The 16,746-nt window shown below is 53.9% G+C and overlaps 3 protein-coding genes; 2 read left to right on the forward strand and 1 right to left on the reverse strand.

The window, feature by feature from the left end:
- The first annotated feature begins 1,440 nt into the window (after nt 1-1,440).
- On the forward strand, nt 1,441-1,671 carry CHC_T00006672001 (hypothetical protein). The gene has a single exon (XM_005709826.1). The coding sequence runs from the start codon at nt 1,441-1,443 to the stop codon at nt 1,669-1,671; it is 231 nt and encodes a 76-aa protein (XP_005709883.1).
- Nucleotides 1,672-3,281: 1,610 nt separating this feature from the next.
- Nucleotides 3,282-4,949, forward strand: CHC_T00006673001 (hypothetical protein). The gene has a single exon (XM_005709827.1). The coding sequence runs from the start codon at nt 3,282-3,284 to the stop codon at nt 4,947-4,949; it is 1,668 nt and encodes a 555-aa protein (XP_005709884.1).
- Nucleotides 4,950-5,410: 461 nt separating this feature from the next.
- Nucleotides 5,411-6,306, reverse strand: CHC_T00008277001 (prohibitin). XM_005709828.1 is given in 2 exon segments: nt 5,411-5,469; nt 5,470-6,306. The coding sequence occupies 1 exon segment, from the start codon at nt 6,304-6,306 to the stop codon at nt 5,470-5,472; it is 837 nt and encodes a 278-aa protein (XP_005709885.1). The 3' UTR covers nt 5,411-5,469.
- Nucleotides 6,307-16,746: the final 10,440 nt, after the last annotated feature.

Below are 16,746 nucleotides of genomic sequence, written 5' to 3' on the forward strand. Positions count from 1 at the left end.
AGGGCATGAGAGGATTTATGAAACAAGCGGACCTCGTTGTCCACGCGCGCGGGCGCGGAGCCCGTGCCCGCGGCCGAGAAGTCGGCAAGGCTCGCCCCCAGCAGCAGCACTTTGGACGTGGGCGTCGCGTCGCACAGCGCGGCCGTGAGCACCAGGCGCGCGGAGAGGAGGACGCCGGAGCACGGCGACTTCCACGTGGCTGTGGATTCGTTGTACGTGAAGATGGCGGCCAGGTACGGGAGCAGGTTGGGGGACGCGCCGTCGCCGTTGAAGATGCGCGACAGGGAGGGGAGCGTGCGAGGTGGGTCCTGGGAGAGCCTCACCGGGCAGCGGTCGGACCGCGCGGAGGCCGTGGAGAGGCGCGACGGGAAGGGGGAGAGGCCGGAGAGGGCGGCGCAGGCGAGCGGCGCGAGCAGCGCTAGAAGGATGGCCGCGGCCGCAGCGCGCCGGGCGGGCGGGCAGATCATGTCGGGGGGGCGAGGGGGCGGGGGGGGCGCGCAGGGATGAGTGTGATTGCAAAGGATGGTCTTCAGGCCTTGTCAGGGAGAGAGGGGGGCAAGGAGATGGCGCGGGAGTTGCAATGCGGGCATGGCGCGCATGACAAAGGTCAGTGATGTAGCCACCGATGAGGGAAGGTAAGGAGGGGGAACTAACAGGAGCTTATTGGGGAGTAGGGGCATAGCGCGCCTCTCGCTCTTGAGACAGTAGGAACTACCGGGTAACAAGCTCCCGTGATTGGGTAATGACCCTGCTAGCTTCGGAGTAGGATCCTAAACTTTTTTAATGCTATTCCACCATACCCACTTCGCGGCATCGCATTCAAGGTCCGTCGGCGTTAAAAATCATCCTGCTTGACCTCCACACTCCGCCTGCTGCTCTGGAAAGGGCTCGCTGATTGAAGAATAGGAAAGAAGAAGGCCGCGATGCAATTATTATATATGGTAATATTTCATTGGCCAGATCTAAAGGTCTAAGGAGGGTCTAAGGAGGGTTAGATTAGAGTTTTTCGGACATGGTGCAGTACGCTTCCGCACAGGTCTAGGTAATCTATTCGAGTGTCACCTGCAGCAGCAAGCCTGATGTCGCCAGAACCCCCCCTCACTCTCTAGAGGAAGAGGAATCCAGTGTTACAGTGCTGTACCTACCGTACGTCTACACCTGGACATGATAGCACGGCTATCAAAACTTGATAGGCACGGCTATCAAAACAACGCAGTCTAGTTCGTGTTTTCACCTATCAAGAGAGTACAAGGGTCACTTTATTTAGAACACTTTCTACATACTGGAGGTGAGACGGTTGGTTCCAGGCGAGGATAGAAGAAAGATAGTCACTCTATTTCGGCCGCAGCTTTGATAAGTTTTGTAACTGTTTTGAGCTTGCAGTAAATACAGTAAAATTTTCCTTCTATTCATCGCAGCAAATAGCGTTCGTGTAGTATAATGGTTAACCAAGCCGCTGTATATTTCGCTGTCACCGAAGAGATCCGGGTTCAATTCCCGGCACGAGCTTGCTGTCAAAGTTTTTTTGGGCACCTGAACTTCAGGCATGCTTTGCATTCGCTGCCTGGGAAACGAGAAAAGCAACGTGCACCAGCGCGAGGGTCGCCAAGTTGGCGTTTTTCTTTCGCAACCGTTAACTCCAACTCTGCGCACAGCCGTGTTCTTGCATGAGTCTGAAACGTAAGGCAGTAGACACAGCCCCCGCCAGCGCGGGATATAGCATGAGCCTTGACTATTTTTTGGAGTGCGCAGGGCTACAATAGATACAACTTTGGTGCGTTCCAATGGGCTCTGCACATACAATGGTAGCCACTGGAAACTATCGAACGCCACTCCACTTGCCGCCGGGTGAGAGAGGATGTATCGTCGAGGGGTCGCGTGGAAATTGTGCAGAGAGGACGACGTACGGCAAACGCCTGAATTCGTATCGCACGCTTTCGATGCTCCTACTGAACATCGGCGTTGCGCATTGGCATTCTTGACTGCTCTATGTGCCGAATGTGCGCCCCTGTTCTTCTAATCGGTATCAAAAAAGAGTGGGGACAGGCATATCAATGATGCAAGGCAGTAATCGTTGTGGGTGGTACTGCAAGCACAACTCCAAACTCCAAACGGAGAAACAAGGCGAGGAGACTCGGTCAACCTCCCAGGTTGGCTGTTGCCCTTTGTAGAAATCGTATATTGTAACGGTAATGAAAGGCAAAAAGAGCAAAAAAGAGATGTAGGGATTTCCCATGCGGGGCTTGAACCCGCGATCTTCCCGGTGAAAGCGGGACATCCTAACCACTAGACCAATGGGAACTCTTCCTGATGATGTTGGGGAGGGAAACCTCATAGGATTTATTCACAAAGAAAAGAGTCGACAGACGGCAAAAAAGCGCACCCTAATTTTTAGATAAATTTTGAGGGTCTACCCATGTGTGCTCCAAACTGTAGCATTATATGCGGGAGAGCGTGGAGCACATCGGCACAATATCACTGCATTACTCTTTGTGTAGGAGGTGCATGTGTGGCGGTTATCTAGAGGAAGGGTGTGGTGTGTTGGTAGTGCGTGCGGTCAGTACAGTAGGTACCGAACGGTACCCTTTCGGTACCCCTCAATAGTTCGCCCCCTTGCCAGGATCCGCAGATACGAACTATTATGCTCGCCTTGCTGACAGTTTTAGGGAGGGCGGTGGCGACCATAACGGTCTATATCAGTACACGTGTGCAGGGAGAAGGCTGACATCGTCCGAAAGGCGAACTACTGTACAGTATTGACTTGCGTAAACTATTGAGGAGCCCCCCCCCCCGTACCCTTCGGCACGTACCCTTCAAGGGTAAATTTACGTGGTGTGTCTCATGCGGCTCATGGCCTACAGAAGCAGGGCGCAATGCGGAGACCGGATGGGACGTGGCACAAAACAAAAAACCGTGCTTACAGCGCCTGCCAGCTCGATGCGGACGAACAGCGGCGTGACAGCACGGCGGGCCTTACAGGCATACCAGATCGGGAGAGAAATGAGGATGGGCGCACGTAGCGTGCACAATAATGCCGCACTTGCTCGCGGCAGGATACCTCAACGGGCGTCGCATTGCTGTCCCGCGCGAAGAAAACAGACCCGCCCCTTCCCAGCATCCCTTTTCTCCCTATCCCATCCACACGTGGCCCACTCTGCGCCTTACCTCGCCGCCATCCGAAACAGACATCAACCACCGCCCTCTTCTAAACGCCCCACTAACTTCCTCCCGCTTGCTCCTCCGCGGCACCTCCCCCCCCCCCCCCCGCCGTAACACGCTGGATGCCCACCCCCCCCGCGCTCCGCGCGCTCCTCCTCCTCCTTCTCCTCCTCCCCACCTCCCTCTCCCTCTCCCTCTCCCTCTCCCTCTCCCCTCCCCCCTCGCTCTGCCGCCCGCGCGGCCCGCGGCTCCGCTTCTCCTCCCTGGGCGCGCCGCGCGCATCGTTCGTGCTGCCGCCGGTCTGCCTCTCGCGCGCGCGCCGCGCGCTGCGCCAGCTGGTCCAGTGTCCAACCGTGCTCCCGCAAGTCGCGGCCACACGGGAGCTCACGCCGCGCATCGTGGGCGGCACCGAGCCGCACCCCTCGCTACAGTCGCACATGGTCGCCTTCGTCAGGTCCAGCTTGTTCGTCTGCTCCGGCTCGCTCATCTCCGCACGCTGGGCCATCACCGCCGCCCACTGCAATATCAACTCCGACTTCCGCGTCTCGCTCGGCTCGACCCACGTCACGGACGGCGTCACCCGCAAAGTCGCCAGGGTCTTCCGCCACCCGAGCTACAACCCCAAAAGGCAGGACTCGCCGTACGATATCGCCTTGGTCCTGCTTGATGGCAGTGCCCCGTCTAGCACCCGCTTTATTCGCGTCAACAATAACGCCTCCGTGCCAGAGCTAGAGGCCTTCTCGCGCGCCTTCGGGTACGGACAGCTGCGGGAGAAGGAATTGTCTGCCCCGGTCCTGCGCCAGGTCGACGTCCCGGTCGTCCCCATGCCAGTGTGCAAGGACAAGTACTCGATGAGGAGCGCACCGCTTGCCCAGGAGCTGTCGGACGAGCTGCAGCTGTGCGCGGGGCGTCCGGAGGGCGGCTGCGACGCCTGCCAGGGAGACAGCGGCGGGCCACTGGCCGTCTTCGACGACGAGGGAAACCTGGTGCAAATCGGCATCGTCTCGTTTGGCATCGGCTGCGCACGCCCAAACTTCCCCGGCGTGTACACCCGCCTCTCCTTCTTCCAGCAGTGGATGATCGATACTGGCGCAGAATTTACACGCTCCACCGACGGACGTGTCATTGAATCGCAGGGCGTCAACCTCGACGAGTCCGGGGGGTTCTCCGTCGCAGGCCTCAACCTGTGGCAGAGCATCGCCGTCGTCGTCTCCGCGGGCGTCGTGGGCCTCGCCTTTATCGGCTTCCTCGTCTACCCCTTCGTCGCCAGGCGCTCCGCGCGCCGCCCACCAAGGGACGACGACCACGACATCGACAGCACAGACTCTGCAACTCCACCCCCGTCCGCGGCACATGCGGACCATGGCTACGGGCACTACTCTGTGGACGCCTCCCAGGACGGTTCTCTCGGCCCCAGGCCGCCGCAGACCGCGCCAGTGCCGGAGCCAATGCCGGTGTACGACCCGATGCGGTACGAAGGCGCCCCGCTTGCGACACACGCGCCCTCGGAGCAGCACTACGAGGGGCAGCTGATGCCGCCGTACTCGCACCCGAACGTGCCCCCGCCATATACGGAGCTGGACCGCTTCCCGCCGTACATGGACGTGCAGACACCGGCCCCCGTGTACCAAAACACTGTCCTGGAGAGCGGCTACGCTACCCCTTGGTCAGGGGATGGTATTGTGCGTCCACCTTCGCTTCCGGAAACACATGGAGATACGCTGGGGGACGTGCCTCCTGCACCTCTGTATCCCCTCAACAACTCCCATACTAACATACGGCGTCAATGAGGCGTCAATGAGGCAAGCTGAACTGCGATTTTTTTGTGTTATTGAAATGCGAGGCGGTGGCCGTTGGCGTATCGTCGAGCTATTTAGATTTGTAACTGTTCCGCTGCGGTCCCGGTCTGGCCCTTTGTTTGTTGTTTTTCGGGCGAGCGGAGGGTGCCGCCGTGTAAATATCTCGGATCTACTATTTTGCATATTGCGTGGCGAGCGTGATGTCATCCTTGCCGACGGGTTGTTGGGGGGACAGAGCACATCGACCCAGTTCGATTGGGTAGATACCCCCAAAATTAAACGCACGAGAGATCGAGTGTTGGAGGGGCGAATTGCAGATTATTAAGTTAGAGCAGATTCTTGTGCATTGAGACTAACTGCATGCTTTGGGAGATGACCCTTGTCGTTTCGGGAGACAACGGCCGTTAGCACCACTGGAGAACAGAGTTCGTTCACGCAAGAGAACACGCAACTGTATTGTACTGTACGTCTTTATCCAACCACAACCTTCGTTGCTACTTCAACTACTACACTAGCCCATGTTTAGCAAGACATTAGACCCCTTTGGCAAGTAGACGATATTCCTCGACCTGGAGAGGGTGGCGGAAATCTCCTTCGCGGCCTCAATTCTTCGCAGTTGCAACAGGCCATCTCCACTCTTTGACATAGCATCCGAAATGAGCTGGGCGGCCGTTGACTCTCCCTCGGCCCTAACAACTGCCGCGATCTTCTCCTGCTCCGCGACCTGCACAATGTACTTAGAGCGCTCCGCCTCTTGCTGCGTAACTTGCTTGGCCTCAATCGCCGACGCATACTCCCTTCCAAACGTGAGATGGGTCATAGAAACATCGTCCAACTCAATATTAAATTGCTTGGCCCTGGCGGTAAGCGTCTCCCTGATCTGCCTGGAAACGGCCTCTCTCTGCGTAAGCAGCTGCTCGGCATTGTACTGTGCGACAATCGCCTTGAGCACCTCGTTAGCGATGGACGGCAGCACGCGCTCGTCCCAGTCCAGGCCGAGCCTCGAGTAAATGGTGGGGAGCTTCTCCTTGTCTGGCTTGGACAGGACGCGCAGCGTGAGGTTGACCATCTGCAGATCATTGGTTCCTGTGACCGAGTTGATGGCGTGCGGACGCGTGCGGATGTCAAAGATGATGGGGCGTTGCACCCAGGGTATGCAGAGATGCATTCCTTCGCCGCGCACCTTTTCCTCGATACCGAGGAGGCGATTGAAAATCACGGCCCGTTGGCCGCCGTTGACGACGTAGAGGGAGGACTGGGCGGCCGCGCCGGCCACGCCCAGCACAATGGAGTAGCGGGCCAAGCGCGCGAGCCCGTTGGCGAGGGCAGTTGATCCGCCGCCGGACATAGTGGGAGAGTTAGGGGAGCACGGTTAGTGAGGAGGGAGGATCGGAGGGAAGATCGGAGATGAGGAATGGGGATTTGCAGATGTGGTTGCGGCCGGTAGATAAGAGAGGCGGATCAGATACGTGACATGATTGCAGGTGCAAAGCGATTCGTCGGCCACTGTGCCACGGCGCAGAGGGATCTTTTTTCGCATTTTTCTGCAAGCTTGAAAAACAGGCCATTTTCACGCCACTCCATTTCCGCGCCGCCATCCGCTCCTCCTCTTCATCGCCACCTCCCTGCTCCTTCGTCCGGCTCCTTCGTCCGGCTTGCGCTCTGCGTTGGGATAGCGGAGCAGTGTGCGCATGCCATGCAAATCCCGGGATAGTTGAGGGCAAAAGGCCTCCGACCTGTAGTCCCTTTCCACGCCCAGAGGAAACGGTCTTTGTTCAAAAACGAAATTTGTCCTCATCTTCGTGTTCACCCCTACTATCCACCGTCTACGTCTCACCACTTGCCGTGGAATCAAGTCGAGCTCGGGACTAACTTCTATTCGAAGCGCCCTGCTCTTCTCGTCTACACTTCTTTCCAGCACACTGGCGGCCGACTAACTTATGTGCAAAGCGCCCTGCTCTTTGCAGGAATAGAAGCTGTTCGGACAGAGCAGAGTATTACTAGCAAAGTGCCCTGCTCTTCTACTGCTACTCCAAACCTGAGTAATGGCTGGAATAGAAGCTGTTCGGACAGAGCAGAGTATTACTAGTGTCCCCATACTCCATGTCCTTACTCAACTCACTCGTCCAAACTGCTCAGGCCCCCAGCCCGCACACACCCTGTCTCTCCCACCCCGAAAGTCGTCGTCCCCCCCTTGCACTTCATGCACACCGTGGACCCAGCCGTATCACTAAACTCCCCCACCGGGCACTGTAGACAATCAAGCGGCCCATCTCCAATCGTCCCTGCCGGGCACGGAAGGCACCCCACATCTATTGACGATCGCGCGAACGACCCCGCCGGGCACCTTCTGCACTTCCCATTTACAAACGTCTTCCCCCGAAGCATTTACACCGTCCACTGTCTCCCGCCTCCCCGCGAGGGCACTTCGTGCACGTCTGTACCAGCCCCCCCGCACTAGCTTCGCTGTTCCGGCACCGGAAACACTTTCTCCGCTCTGCGTCGTACCGCTCGTTTTGGTAGCACTCCATACACCTCTTACTCGCTGCGAACGGAAATGGCCTCCCCAGGAACAAACCTCTCGGACAGCTTTTCGGTTGGCATTCGACCAAAGCGTACCCGTCTTCCACTCTGTCATGGTCTGGAGGGCAGTTGGATGCCGGGTTTATGCAACGAACATCCCTTCGCACAGTTCCCTTCGGGCAAGAGAAAGCTTCACATTTCGTCTGTCCTCGTAGCGGCTGCCGCGTTCCCGGGGGGCACCGCATGCACTCGCTCATTCCCGCCCGCGGCGCAACCGAGTGCGCAGAGCAGGGCCAGCAGAACCCCGACGTGCCAGCCGTGCCCGGAGCGCACTTTACCACTTGAACCGATCCGCCCGGTCGTCCTGCGTCCATCCATCTCTGCACACGCACGGGCCGGAGTAGGAGTTGTCGCTGTTTACGGAATTCGGAGGACAGCGCTCGCACGTCGTCGACCGTGCGCCCTTGCTGAAGTGGTCCCGCGGACAGGCCACGCACGTCTTGCGACTGACGTCCAGTCGCTCCCGTTCCGTACACTGCAGGCACGCCCCGCTCGGGCTCCGGAAAAAGTTGGGCGCACAGGCCGTGTTGTCCGGCATGCAGAACGTGGCGCCCGTCACGAACGAGTTCTCGCCGGGCTTGCACGCGCGGCAATTGTTCTTACCGTCGAGTTCATCTTCACTCTTTGAAGGTTCCAGCCGGGCATGGTACGCATTTCGTGCCCCCTTTGCGTGCGTTAGCGGCATGACCAGGTGGACACACGGAGCAAAAGAGGGTCGTGTTGTTCGAAAAAGTGAACCTCGTGCATGGGCTGCAGCGACCGCCTACACCTACAAGCTGTGTACCTGGGGGACAAGCCTCGCACTTGGAAGAGCGCGGGTTGAATCTGGTGTCACCGGGGCAAAGAGAACACTCAAGCGAATTTGGTTTGTCAGGGAAGGAGTTGCCGCCGCAATTGTAGCATTGCAGGTCCACAGAACGCTTGATCTTGCACTCGTGCTGAGAGAATGGACACGAGCCACATGCAAGGCTTTTAAAGCACATGCCGATGTCGTAGTGACAGAAGTCGTCGATGGACTGATCGCAGAGAGATATAAACTTGCCAGCGGGACAGGAGATGCACGGGACGGAACCCATCGGGGCGTTCGTACCCGAAGGGCATTTTTGGCATGCACTCTTGGATGTGGCTCCGCTGACATTCGAGAACGTTCCTTCTTGACAAGGGACACACACGTCAATTCCTTGGGCGCCTCGGTATGGGTTGTACGTTCCAGGTGGGCAGAGTGCGCAGCTTGTGGATGCTGTGTTGTTCTGATACGTGCCAAGAGCACAGTTTTCGCATGCTTCTCCGTTGAAAAATGTTCCGGCTTTGCAATCTCGTCTCACGGCCTCCGAGAAGAACAAAGCCTGAAGGAGAACGCCAACCCATACAAGAAGATATGTTCTCATCATCCTCAAGGGATCCGCAATTGATAATCCTAGGCTCGAAGTTCTTCGAGGTTGCGAATTTGATTTTGTTTCAGCACCTGTGCACAGGGGGGCCAGAGTGAATATATGTTCTGTTTGATTTACTTATTCTCGGTCTAACGAAAGCGGATGAAGATACCTTTGGCTTTCTTTCAACAGAAAACATGATCGCAATCTTGTCATTTTGAAGACATGCTTCAATAGGACCGTTCAATATCATATTCTCCCCTTGCCCCCAGCCTCCTTATGAATTCAGTGAACATGGCGGAACCTCAGCCGAGATCCATCAACGCATCATCTCTCCGGCGTATCTATGCTTGCACACAGCGCACACTGCAATAGGCGACAAACGTACGGCTAATAGCTGTAATCTTTGAGAAAAGCGGCTGCTATGACCTGAAAATTGATGAATGATTTGCTCGGCTGTCTTGTCCACAGGAGCACTGTTGGTCCTAACCTCTGATTCACTCATCGCTTTTTATTAAGGGGGAATACCTCCTCAAGGTTTCATCTCTTGTGCCCGTTGAATACAGAGTTCAGTGCTGCTATAGCCTCTACATAAAAGATGATTATGCGCTATAATGAGCTTGCCATAAAACGAATTAGTTGAAGTTTTTGTGCTTGTCGTTGTTTTCCAGTCGTGAGTCAGAACGAAACTGTAAGGGTAGAGGCGTTAGAACTAACACTTATCACTCGACCACCGAATTCAATAATGAAGAAGAGAGAATGACTGACACCCCCTAAGTTACTTAAGAGGCCTTGACAACTGTTTAGTCTGCGCTTCGCTGAGATAGGAGACACAGAGGAGTAGCCAAATGCTAGCCAAATGCTATTGGAGAAGTTTAACAGCCGTTCTTATGCAGATCGCAGTCTGGAACAAAAATATGCGTTGGACAAATCCCACTCAAGTGTTTATTGTACTTCGGAAGTGTTGCGGACTGCTTTTTCAAAAACCAAGCGAAGTCTGGCGACACCGTGAGAAAGAATGACTTCTTTGACGATGGTGCTCTCGTGACTAACGAAAGCTTCTTTGCTCTAACGATAAGAAGAATAAAAATATCTTTTGCAGGCCACGCTTCTGTCATTTGGGCAAGTTTTCGATTCTTGTGAAGCCAAATCCACAGATACTGGTGTCTCAACCAAAACCCGTGCATTGTCATCTGTTTGAATAGCGTCCTCCTAAATGTCGCATTGTTAATTACATCTATATCGAGGTTTAAAAGATTCGAATTAACTGCAACATCCACCGGTAATTTTCTGGTGGTGCCAGTAGTTTCTACCTGCTTGTACAGTTTAGCTCTGATTTTTGCTGCTTAGGTTCAAAGCAATTGTGATATGTTGCTGAAAACTATTTTTGAACTGCGCTGCGAAAAATCTGAATTCACGAGATATCGGACAACCCGGCTGGCTTCTTCTATATCGTAAATTGGCCTCAAATGAGACTGCTTTGCAACATATTCGTTTTGTACCCTTGCCATGTTCGTTTCAGACGAATGTCCCTACTGTTGAGTTGATCGGTATACCGATCATACGGTAAAATTGCAAAAACCGTATCATACCTCTATTGATCCGTATACTGATCAATAGACCCTTTTATGAAAAGGGGTGATATCCCTAGTATTTTGTCATATGTACGGTGCATCGTATATCGATGTTCACACCTCTAAAATGGCGCGGGCAAAGCTTCCTCGCCCATTTCATTATGATTTTTCTAAAGCCCCACCTGAGTTGAACATGCACTGCGTTTCAAGGCAATCGAACAAAAACTGGCGCAGATATCTCTGCTTCAAAATAGGGGTCAGCAGAGCCCATGAAACGTCCCAAAATGCTCATAGGTACAGTGTATCGTACATACAGCACCACTTCCGCGGACGTTTTACAGCATAAGCTAACTTGTTCGAGCTCGTAATCGCTCCTAGCGTATATCACCCTCACTTCCCCGACTTCGCACCGTCCCAGCGACACGCTATAGGTTCATTTGGCTAAGGCGTCTTACAGATAGCTCTGTCTCCATTCTATCGAGAGAGGAGCAGCAGAATAAACGTGATCTTTGAGAAAGTACATCAGCAATAAGGTATTGTCCATCTTGACCCCCTTGTTGACAGCTAAAAAGGGGGGCTGCGCGCGTAGGGGAGAGAGAAAAGCGAGATGTTTATTTCAAGAGAGGGGGGTCGGTCCGGGTCTCGTTGTTGTTTTCCCCCATTGCGGTGTGTCGCGGCACGCCACTTTCTCTTATAGAGGGGCCGCCATCATCTTCCACTCCACAGGACCGCCGCCCTTCAAAGGGAGATTGTCCACGTGTACACCTGGCGTACACGCGAACCAACAAAATCACCTTTTTGAAGGCTTTGGTCCTGGGGCCACTCCTGGGTACTGTACCATGTACAGTACCCCAAATCTCCCCCACACGACCCCCTCCCTAGCCCCACACCCGGGCAGGGGCAACATATATACTGACCGATGGCCGGTCCTTTGCCCCTGGTGCTCGGCTTGAGTCAGGAAACCGGTGCTCGACCTTGACGATCCAATTGACACAATTTAGTGTCACCATCGACACCCTTCCCGCAATCGCTCCACGTATACACGTGTACAGCTCATCATCACTGCAAGCTTCCACTTCTATCATTAACCTACCCACCTTCTCTAATTTTCACACAACTAACTTCGGTATTCCTGCGTTTTTCTTGAAGAACCGGACACCGCGTCAGGTCCTAGTTGCCTCCAGTTTTAGAGATCGCTGATTGCTTGTGTGGCAGTACTCAGGTGAGGCTTTAGTCCTCGAGTCTGCCCTTTGCAAGAAACCTGATCTAATGAGGATGGCGAAAACCAAGCAGACGGCCCGCCGCAGTACTGGCGGCAAGGTGGCAAGCAGCAGTACTGGCGGCAAGCTGCAGTACTGGCGACAAGGCGCCTGCTTAGTTTTCGCCATCCTCGTTAGATCAGGTTTCTTGCAAAGGGCAGACTCGAGGACTAAAGCCTCACCTGAGTACTGCCACACAAGCAATCAGCGATCTCTAAAACTGGAGGCAACTAGGACCTGACGCGGTGTCCGGTTCTTCAAGAAAAACGCAGGAATACCTAAGTTAGTTGTGTGAAAATTAGAGAAGGTGGGTAGGTTAATGATAGAAGTGGAAGCTTGCAGTGATGATGAGCTGTACACGTGTATACGTGGAGCGATTGCGGGAAGGGTGTCGATGGTGACACTAAATTGTGTCAATTGGATCGTCAAGGTCGAGCACCGGTTTCCTGACTCAAGCCGAGCACCAGGAGCAAAGGACCGGCCATCGGTCAGTATACATGTTGCCCCTGCCCGGGTGTGGGGCTAGGGAGGGGATCGTGTGGGGGAGATTTGGGGTACTGTACATGGTACAGTACCCAGGAGTGGCCCCAGGACCAAAGCCTTCAAAAAGGTGATTTTGTTGGTTCGCGTGTACGCCAGGTGTACACGTGGACAATCTCCCTTTGAAGGGCGGCGGTCCTGTGGAGTGGAAGATGATGGCGGCCCCTCTATAAGAGAAAGGGGCGTGCCGCGACACACCGCAATGGGGGAGAACAACAACGAGACCCGGACCGACCCCCCTCTCTTGAAATAAACATCTCGCTTTTCTCTCTCCCCTACGCATGCAGCCCCCCTTTTTAGCTGTCAACATGGCGGAGGGTCGAATGAGTACATGATTTCTCTCTTGACGAAGTCAAGAACCACTTGAGCAGTACTATCAGCAGTGGATAGGGTAATTGGCCATCCTGTGAGGTGTTCGACCGCAACCAACACGAAGCGATTTCCGGACGAGGTGGCAGGGAAGGGGCCAGCAAAGTCAATAGAGAAAACATCAAACAAGCATGTGATGGGAAGGCGCAAAGTGGTCTTGTATTTGAGAATCGGACGCGCCTTCTGACACCCGTCACAACTCTTCACGTAGTCTCCCACGTCTATACAAACGGTCGGCCACCAGTACCTTTCCGTGACAAATTGACGAGTGGTCTTCAAGTCCCAATGACCAATGTCGTCATGGAAACCCTTCAGTACCTTTTCGCGATCGGAAATTGGGGCAACAACACGAAGACCATGAATGGTGCGGCGGAACAACTTCGACTCCCACACTAGAAAGTTCTTCGCATTATTCATCATGCGAGACTTCCTGTAATCATCCAACCCAACCCGTGTTTCGTCTTGCAGATAGGACATGATATCTTGGCAAGACTCTTCTAGATCTTCTGGAGGGTAGATCGGGGTCGTGATAGCGAGGGCAAGGTCTCCCTCTTCCTGGCAAGTCGGGTTGTCGCCGTTCTTGGGCGAATGCGAGAAAGGTAGTCAGCTGCACTATTTGCAGATCCACGACGATATTCCACGGTGAAGTCGTACTCGGCTAAGAAATCTAGCCAACGAGCCAAACGACCGTGGATGTCTTTCTTGCGAAAGACGTAACTAAGAGCCTGGTGATCAGTAATCAACTTGAAAGGTGTAGACGAAAGCACGTAAACACGAAATTTCTTCAAAGCAAAGATGACCGCAAGCGCCTCACGCTCACAAGCGGAGTACTTGCGCTCAAATGTATTCATAGTACGGCTTGCGTACTGGATGGGGTGTATTTTCCCATCTTCCTTCTTTTGAGCCAACACAGCCCCGACGGAGACCGATGACGCATCCGTTCAACGACGAAGGGCTTCTCGAAGTCTGGGTAAGCCAAGACTGGCGGAGAAGTTAACTTTATGCGTAGTTCATCAAAGGCCTCTTGCAGTTCTTCGGTCCATTTCAATCTGCCGTTTCCGGATGTAGCCGCATGGAGTACCGCAGCAATGTCCGCAAACTTGCAGATGAAACGACGGTAGTAGCTTGCTAACCCGAGAAAGCTCCTAAGTTCAGTCGTAGTGGTCGGGATCGGTGCATTCCGAATTACTTCGACCTTTCTCGGGTCAACGGCAATCCCGCCTTTGTCGACAACATGACCGAGCAACTTGATCTTCGCCTGGGCGAAGCTACACTTTGTCAGCTTAAGCTTAAGACCAGCCTCGTCAAGCACATCAAATACATGCCGCAGGTGCCGAAGATGTTCTTCTATAGTCTTAGAGAACACCACAACGTCATCGAGGTACACACGCAAAAACCGCACTCCGCGAAAGATTGTATCCATCATTCTCTGAAATGTCGAAGGCGCATTCATCAATCTAAAGGGCATGACTTCGAACTTATACGTCCCGTAGCGACAGACGAAAGTAGTCATTTCTTTGCATTGTTGTGCCATCCGAATTTGCCAGTAACCACTGAACAAATCCAGAGAAGTGAAGTACGCACTTCCTTCCAAGTCATCAAATATCTCTTCTATTTTCGGCAAAGGCCATGTGTCTGCTTTCATCTTCTGGTTCAGAGAACGGTAATCAACACAGAAGCGTGGATTCCCATCTTTTTTGGATACGATGACGACCGGAAAGGACCATGCGGCGCTGGAAGGCGTGATGATTCCTGCTTCCAGCATTTTGTCCAGCTCTTTCCGAACGATTTCGTTATGCAAGGGAGCCATTCTCCTCGCCGAGTGATAGATCGAATTAGTATCATCTAACTCGAAATGGTGCTTGATTGGGACTTCAGCAGGCCGAAGGTCGTCAAGGGATGTAGCAACGATACTCTTACCCATCAGGGCGGTCTCGATGACTGCTTGAGCTTCATTGTCAAGATGCACAAGTTTTTCCCGAAGCATTTTCACGGCCTTGTTGATGACATTCGAATCAGGTGATTCTACTTCCTCATCTTCTCCGATCGCTCCGTCCAGAGTTAAGTCTAGCTCGAAAGGTTCATCTCCGAGGATGGCTACTACATAAGTCTCTTCTTCCGACGAGTTTTCTGAGGCGAACGACTCGACATCAGAAGTGAAGTCCTCACTATCAGTCTCCGAATCCGCGACGATATGACTTACTTGATCAAACTCCAGACTCTTTTTCACGGTTTTGTTTCCGATCAACATTCTAACAGACTCGTGACCTAGATCGATGCAGGCTTGAAGTTCTTCGAGAGTTGGATACCAGATTAAGATATCAACTGGGGATCCTTCAACAACCAAGAAGTTGAGTGAAGTAACAGCGCCATTGAACGCGACAGGAACTTCCTCGATGGAACCTAAGCAGGTTGTCTTTTGTCCATTGGCGACCGTAATCTTCGTCGATGTCGGCTTTGGAGAGAGAGAGAGCTTCGATGCCACAGACGCACTCATAACATTAGGGATAGCTCCTGAGTCTAACAACGCTCTCATTTGTGTCCCGTAGACTTGTACCGAAACTACTTTCAGACGTTTCGGCAAAGTACCGATCGAAGCAGCTACGGGGCGTCTAGGGCGGCTGTTGAACAAACTACGAATCTCTTTCTTGGCCTCGTCGCCATCTCCTCGAATCAGTTGACCGAATGTCAAACCAGAGGGGGCGTTCGCGAGGGAAGAAACCACATCGTACTTCCCCGAGTGCTCTTGGACGGCGTTCTTCTTACTTGTCCTCTTCTTTCTTGTTCGACGGCCGGGCTTAGGAGGTTTCCTCATGTGGTTCGGAGTCCGGTACTTACGCCGGTTGAAAAGGGACGGGATTGGCTCCCCGCCACCATCCTTTCGCGTCTTGGGCACCGGCTCTCCATCGGCGTTTCCCTTGACTGATGCCACTAACTTCTCATCAGTAGGGAGGTCGTCGTGCGTCACAACACTCACCTGGTTTCCTGCGGAGCCCGTCCGTGTACCCGACACGGCAATATCCGTCTGGGTCTTCTTAGGAGGGTAGGCACTGCTACCTCCCCTCTGTGGACCAATTCTAGCCCAACGGCTTGTCTCTCAATGACCAAATTTTCCGCAGCGAGGGCATTTCGTGTCCCTATCCGGATTCGCATCGCATCTATTAGCGCCATGACCCGGTCGTTTGCAATAAGAACAAGTACGATCTTGGGCGGGCCGGAATGCTGTCGCGTCATCCTTCGACTGATTATTCTTGATAATAAGGGAAATATCGGCTAGTCGATCATCTAAACCGTCAATCTTCGTCTCGAGTGGAGACAAGGGAGCTTTTGAACGCATCATGACCCTTTTTGACCCACCTTGCCCTCTCGGCTCATACATAACTTGCGAGCTCTCTAACCCCTGGTAGCGCGAATTGCTCAAGGAGTTCGCCGCCACCTGAAAGGCGCAGCGACCAGACCAGAAGTCCATGATTGCATCGAATAGGGCCTTGTAGGTCTTCGCACCTCGATAGATGGCAAACTGGGCCAACTCGAGATGTTCCATCACGGCGTTGCGAAGCAGTCCGAACTTCGCTTCGTCGTTGAATCTCGCCCTCTCGTAGAGACGGTCTGAGTTTCGAAGGGACCCACTGAGATCCCCGAAAGAAAGGCGAGCGGGCATCGCATCCCGAATCACATCTTCAGGTGATTCAACCGGGGGCGAACCGCTCGACCAAGGCCTTCTTGACCTTCTGGTAGTCGTAGCCATCTGCACTGATATCTCCGTTCTTGACAAAGGCTTCATAAAAGAAGTCGAATGCATCTCCCTCCAGGTAGCGAAGGAGTTCAGATACCCTTTCTTCGTCCGACTTGCCAGAGGTGGCAACATTTTCGAACACGAAGAAGAACTTGTGGACGTCGGCCGGCTTCGACCCGTCAAACTGTGACAGGGAGCCGTCTTCTTTGCCACCCCTCCACAATAGTACCATGTTGACAGCTAAAAAGGGGGGCTGCGCGCGTAGGGGAGTGAGAAAAGCGAGATGTTTATTTCAAGAGGGGGGGTCGGTCCGGGTGTCGTTGTTGTTCTCCCCCATTGCGGTGTGTCGCGGCG

Source organism: Chondrus crispus, genomic scaffold (assembly GCF_000350225.1).
Source record: "Chondrus crispus Stackhouse genomic scaffold, scaffold_48, whole genome shotgun sequence".
In the NCBI taxonomy this organism is placed as follows: Eukaryota; Rhodophyta; class Florideophyceae; order Gigartinales; family Gigartinaceae; genus Chondrus; species Chondrus crispus.